Source organism: Talpa europaea (genome assembly GCF_964194135.1).
Source record: "Talpa europaea genome assembly, chromosome: 3".
NCBI lineage: Eukaryota > Metazoa > Chordata > Mammalia > Eulipotyphla > Talpidae > Talpa > Talpa europaea.
The window spans coordinates 43,137,201-43,144,057 of record NC_140069.1 but is presented as its reverse complement, the minus strand read 5'-3'; the positions used below and the strand labels follow the sequence as shown (position 1 = coordinate 43,144,057).

Here is a 6,857-nt window from a genome sequence, read left to right as displayed (position 1 = left end):
CTCTGCCCCACCTTGGTATACTACTAATCTCAAGTTCTTCTCTGGAGTTGAAGACCAATTAAAATAGTTTTGGAACAGAAGAATTTTATGTTCTAAACTAGGTGTTCACAATCTATGGCTTGTATGCTGAATCTGGCCCTATGCCTATTTTTGTAAACGACATTTTTAAATAGCATTTATTGAACATATTGTCTTTGACTGCTTTTGCACTAGAATGAAAGAGTTGATTAGTTAGGATACAGAACATATGACCTTATGGCCCAAAATATTTACTGCCATGACCTTTATAGAAAAAGTTCCCTGGGCCTCCCCTGGTGGCGCAGCGGTTGAACACTAGGCTGCAAAGCTGCTTGCAGTCTCTGCAGCGCCGGTTCGATCCCCAGCCACCGGCGAGGGTCCCGCATGGTGTGACAGACCTCTCTTGCTGTGCCTGCTGCTCCCCTCAGCAGTGTGTATTTCGTCCATTTGTTCTGTTCCCCACTCTGGCTCTGGTGAATTCTCTCAGCCTCCCACACTTCTGACTGTACCCAGTGCTTGTATAAATAAATAAATAAATCTTAAAAAGAAAAACTTCCCTGACCCTGAATCTAAATAGTTAGGACAAGAATCAAAGAATTATTTCCTTTGTGAACATGGAAACGTTAATTATTTCATGTTGGTTTTATATAGACCAATAACAAGTGTCTTTATTAAATGTTTACCATTCACCAACATTATATTTACCTATCGATTTTTCTCTTTTGTAGTTCCTGCTATGTGGATATTTGTTAGCAATGACTGATGTGGAAACTACATATGCAGATTTTATTGCTTCAGGAAGAACAGGTAGAAGAAATGCAATACATGATATCCTGGTTTCCTCTGCAAGTGGCAACAGCAATGAATTAGCCTTGAAATTAGCAGGTCTTGATATCAACAAGACAGGTGAGTACCAGATAGACCTCTAAGAGCATGAAATGATTTTCAACCTTTCACTAAGTGGGATTAAGCCATGAAAATGCACCTTTGAAAGTAACCCAGAAAAAGAGTTATAAATCCTATAAGGCAAGATAAAAACCAGGGACAAATCTCTTAATCTCTCCCATTCTGTTTTTAATGACTTCTCTTTGTAGAATTTTCCATTCAAAGGCAGAGCCCTTAATCTGCCTTTTGCTGTTCTGATTTTGTCAATGTGATCAGTAAGGCACATGGGTGTTTAAAAGTCCTAATCTCTACCAGATAGCTGAAATTTCTTGTGTAGAATATTTAATAAAGTTGGAGCTCCTACCCTTGACAGTACTGGCCATCTGTAGCATGTAATAGAGTTAGATGTCTAGCAGGATTCACAGGTGAGTCTGCTGTACCTCAATTCCAATGAAACGTCCAAGAGAAAATGAGTTTCCATGACTAAGACTAAATCTATTATTATGGAAGCAAAATAATCTGTTGTATAATAAGATTTAGGTCAAAATGGTGTTTCATTTTCCTTTCATGATAGAATGGGTTTGGGAAAATCTTGCTTTATCTGGCCTTGAGTTCTTATCCAAGAGGCTTAATTTTACCAAGTTTGATTTGTAAAAGTACTTCTGAGTATTTGAATGAGTCCCCTAATTATTCCTTCATCTGTAGATTTTGCAAGTATCAAAATTGTATTATAATTCGCTGAGAAAAATAACCTTTAAAAATACCCTTTGTGGGCCCCCCCGGTGGCGCAGCGGTTGAGCACTGGGTTACGAAGCCGGTTCGATCCCCGGCTGCTCCCCGGCCACCGGCCACCGGAGGAGGGTCCCACATGGTGCACAGATCTCTCCTGCCGCCTGTTGCTCCCCTCAGCAGTGTATTCCGTGGGTCTGCCTGTTCTGTTCCCTGCTCTGGCTCTGGTGAATTCTCTCACCCTCCTGCACTTCTGACAGTACCCAGTGCTTGTATAAATAAATAAATAAATCTTAAAATAAAATAATAAAAAATAAAAATAACCTTTGGGTAGGGCCTCCCCGGTGGCACAGCAGTTGAGCCCTGGGCTGCGAAGCTGCCTGCAGCCTTTGCAGCGCTGGTTCAATCCCTGGCCGCCATGGTGCGCAGACCTCTCCTGCCTCCCGCTGCTCCCCTCAGCAGTGTACTTAGTCTGCCTGCTCTGCTCTCCCCTCTGGCTCTGGTGAATTCTCTCACCCTCCTGCCCTTCTGACTGTACCCAGTGCTTGTATAAATAAATAAGTAAATCTTTAAAAAAAAAAAAAAAAGCATGCATGTACACATTCAAACTTTAAAAAAAAAATAACATTTGTGTAAAATTACCTTTAAAGTAAAAAGGAGGTCACTATTCAGGAACCACAATATTGTGAACATGAGAATCTCTTAACCAGTTTCTGCCTCCTGGGAACTAACTATCCAATATTATTTCTCTAAGAGTATTTTTATGGCAAAGCATTCCAGTTATTGGGAAACCAAATCAGAGTATATGTCAGAGTAATAGCTCAGCAGTAGTACTTTAAAATACTTAGATACAATACTTTATTCAATGGCTACAGATTAACAGGTCACAGGATGGTCTTTTCAAATTTAGATTGAAAATAAAACATTAACATCACCACCTTGATGGCCAATATATATTTTAGGTATCGTTGTTCCTCTATTACTACTATCAACGTAGCTCTGAAGAAGGCTTTAGGGAATTATTCTAATTTGGTGACTTTGGGTAAGTAAATATATTCTTCTGTGGACTTTGAGAATAACATTTATTTTATAAGATACATTTCTTTTAAAAAAAAAAAAGATTTATTTACTTATGCATACAAGAGCTGGGGTATAGGCTAGAAGTGAGGGGTGTGAGAGGATTCACCAGAAACAGAGTGGGTAGCAGAACAGGCAGACTGACTGAAATACACTGCTGAGGGGAGCAGTGGGAAGGACAGGAGAGGTCTGCTGTGCCATCTGGGTCAGCTTCATGGCTGCCGGTAGCTTCATAGTGCTGAGACTTAACCCCGTGCACCACCCGGGAGGCCCAGATTTGTATATTTATTTTTATATAAGTGTTCTTTTAAATAATCTGTGTTGATTTCAGTAACCCTCAGTATTTGGTTATTTTTATGCATATCACAATTTATAGCTTCTTTGTGTTCACTGAAGTTGAGACTCATTAGCCCCAACGATTTTCTTTTATAAAAGCACACTTTAAGAGCCTCTCCCGATGGGGAGCATCTATGGCGCAGCAGTTGAGCGCTGGGCTGCGAAGCTACCCGCAGGGTCCCACATGGCGAGGGTCCCACATGGCGGGCAGACCTCTCCTGCTGAGCCCGCTGCTCCCCTCAGCAGTGTTTTTTTCAAATAATTTAAAATAATTCTCTTCTTTCCTAAGCATTTCTACATGTTAATTGTAATTCTCTAGGCCCTTGAAAATTATTTGTTTCTCTTCAAATCATAAACTAGATGGATAAAATCAGCACTGGCTTTATGTATTATTTTAAGTACAAAGAACTAAAAATAGTAACAATAGTACAATATAAAAGCCTAAAATATACAGCTGTCAATTGTATAATGGCAAAGATCACAGTAGCTGAGAACTGTGAGGGCCTTCCTCTATGATTCCTGAAAATTCAGTTTCTTTTTAGTTTATACTCAACAATACTGCAGTCTTATGTTTACCTTGACCTTTTAACAAGTATCTATGTAGCCCCAGGTCTGTGTTTGCAACATAATGCTGAACCCAGAGAAGTGTTCTCAGACATCTATTCAGTCCCACATCCCTTGGAACTAAATTGACTCATCTTGTATTTATGTAGTCACAAATATTCTACTGTCTTTCATCTGCCCTAATTTGAGTTCCTACCCTTGGTTACCTAGAACGTCTCTTGAATTCTTGTTGCATCTACAAATATACTAATCTACAAATCTCAGATTGATGCCATTTGCATGCATATGTTTTTAAAAAAAGATTTATTTATTTATGCATACAAAAACTGGGGTATAGGCTAGAAGTGTGTGGGATGAGAGGATTCACCAGAGACAGAGTGGGGAGCAGAACAGGCCAACTGACTGAAATACACTGCTGAGGGGAGCAGCGGGCAAGTCAGGAGAGGTCTACTGTGCCATGTGGGTCACTTCCCAGGCTGGGGATCGAACTCATGCTGCACTGCTGCGGACAGCTTCACAGTGCCATGTCTCAACCCCTTGCGCCACCAGGGAAGTCCCAATCTGCATATCTTGGGAGACTGTTGATTGCGCCACTATTGAAAATAGCATATGAAAATGACATATAATGCCTGGCCATACCCTTAGAACAGAATTGTTTTTTTTTTTTACATAGAACTGATTTTAATTTCCCTAAAGTGTGGTTCATGGCGAGATGTTCCTTTGTGTACTTGTTAAGAGTAAATGAAAATTGTTCTTTCAACATTTACATGTGAAGAATGGATCAGCCCATTTACCTCCATCTATTTGGATTATGATAACAAACTCTTAGCAAAAGCTGATAAAATTTACATTATTTCAATATACCAAAATATTTTGTCCACTAAGACATATTGGTTGCCGAGTAACAAATTAAGTCATGCAAATATTTGAATCTTTGAGTCAAGGATCGCCTACAATTTGTGCTCAGATAAAGTATCCTAATATGAAGAGAATGTATTGTTTAATTTCAGTGTTTGATGTGTCACTGGCTATGATTGCTGCTGAGGGTGTAGTTATGAGTATAGTTTTATTGGAATAACTATCTGACAGATGACTAACCAGCTGACACAATGACCATTTGTCTTCTACTCTTGCTGATGACTTAAACTAATCATAACTGAGAAATCGACTGGGTTTTTATAAAGCAATATCAACAATGTAAAATTAAATTTTTAAATATTCCTTCAGCTAAGACAATCAGGCATAAAGAAGTAGACTTATCACCCCTTCTGATTTCTGCCTGAAGGCATTTCTCTTTCTACAACCTGTTAAACCATGCGTAAGTGCTATTGTTATAGGACAGGGAGAGGGGCAGCCCAAACCCCGCAAACCTGCCTATTCTATGTAGGGTTCTGCTATCCGCTGCATCAACACAAAACATATGAGACTTTAATGGGAAGGAACTTTAATAAAACTAGAAAACAATACAGGTAAGGCAAAGAATCTAGTTTTTAAATGAAACACCCAAAGTTACCCATCCCCTCGTGGGTAAAAGTCCATCCAAATGGGATATGGTGGAATAAAATTTAAAAGGGGGGATTGTAACAGGGTGGTCCCCAGGAAAGGGGGAGTTTCCCTGCCCCACCCAAGGGAGGGTGGAGCTGAGCAGGAAGAGGAGAAGCTGCAGAAGAGACTGAGGAAGAAAGCAGGATGGAGCCAGGAGACCTGGAGGAGGTGCATGGAGCCTAGAGACACATGAAGAAACTGTGCTTGTCTTTTGGTCGTGGACTGGGTGACACAGATGTGGGTGAGACCCATGGGGAGGTGACAATGGCAGCTTTTATCTTGATGTTGATTTTGCTCTTTTCCTTCCGGGCTTGTTTGGTTGTTTCTGGCCCTTTTCTGTGGGTCCCCACTGGAAGATGCTTTAGACTTGTGGCAGGCTTTGGGGCCTTGCTCTGGGCCAATCGCATTTGGATGGACTTTTACCCACGAGGGGATGGGTAACTTTGGGTGCTTCATTTAAAAACTAGATTCTTTGCCTTACCTGTATTGTTTCCTAGTTTTATTAAAGTTCCTTCCCATTAAAGTCTCATATGTTTTGTGTTGATGTGGCGGATGGCAGAACCCTACATAGAATAGGCAGGTTTGCGGGGCTTGGGCTGCCCCTCTCCCTGTCCTATAACACTATGACCTGTCCATAAGATTTCTGAGCTTTCATCATAATTATAGATGACCACTAATCACTCTGAAAATTAAGTTATTATTTTGCTTTAGAGCCATGCTGTCCAAGTTCACAGGATCATAATTAGTCATGCCTTGAAACATTTAAACTACTTTCTTGATGGGGAATTGATTACCAAAAAAATGTATTTATCTCTTTGAGGACTTCAGACTACTTGACTGTTCTGAAATTCACAATATGATGTATTGAGAGTTGATAAAGATAAATAATAGTTTTGTTTTGCCTTTATCTCTTTCTCTTACAGAAGGTGAGGAAGATGCACAGCGAAATTCGACAGAACAAAGTGGGGAAACTAAGGGGGAAGCAGCAAAATCTGAAAGCTAACATCCCACTTTGACCTTCATCAACACCTGAAATGTCTCAAATCTCCAGGCCTAGCTGGAATGTATTTGTTTCCAAGAGTGAAAAGAGGAAAAAGAAAATGGCTGTGCTGCATTGCAGGAACCTGCTCATTATCATGTTAAAAATGGGGGCAGAGGCTGTGGCTGCAGACAGACTTTTCTCTACCTCTGTCATTAACAATGGTTGAAATCATGTGGTTTGTGTTTGGACGGCATTTTTGTATGGATCCTTTCACTTGACCATATGATGAAATGCTTATAGAGAGTAGTACCGACCTAGATGATGATTCTTCCTGTAGCATCTGGCCCCTCACAATGTCAGAGGATTTAATTGTGTCTAATTGCAAAGGGTTGGTTGAACCCCAGAGTTTAAATATCTCTGGTTCAAGTATTCACCCAGTAAAAGAACCATCCAGAAAGCACTGTTTTTAGCATTATCTATCCATGTGTTCCTACTGTGTTATTTACACTGTTTTGTATTGTACATTATAGATGCTCAGCACTGCCCCGTTCTTTGATTGCTTATGAAAAACAAAAATGATGTACGTAACTGTGAATTTTTATACCACTCATTTTTAAAAGGGCTGTGTTTTTTTTCTTCTCTGTAGTGTGATGGTGTACACAGGATAGAATGCACCTTTTTAAAAACTTAACTTTTCCCCTTGATTACTGTAACTTGACGA

At 40.0% G+C, this 6,857-nt stretch overlaps 1 protein-coding gene across 1 annotated transcript; it reads left to right on the top strand.

Moving 5' to 3' along the window:
* Positions 1-755: 755 nt before the first annotated feature.
* On the top strand, positions 756-6,157 carry PKIA (cAMP-dependent protein kinase inhibitor alpha; the record flags this gene model as incomplete). Its single annotated transcript, XM_084230025.1, has 2 exons — positions 756-924; positions 6,078-6,157. The coding sequence occupies exons 1-2, from the start codon at positions 774-776 to the stop codon at positions 6,155-6,157; spliced, it is 231 nt and encodes a 76-aa protein (XP_084086151.1). The 5' UTR covers positions 756-773.
* Between the last annotated feature and the right edge of the window lie 700 nt (positions 6,158-6,857).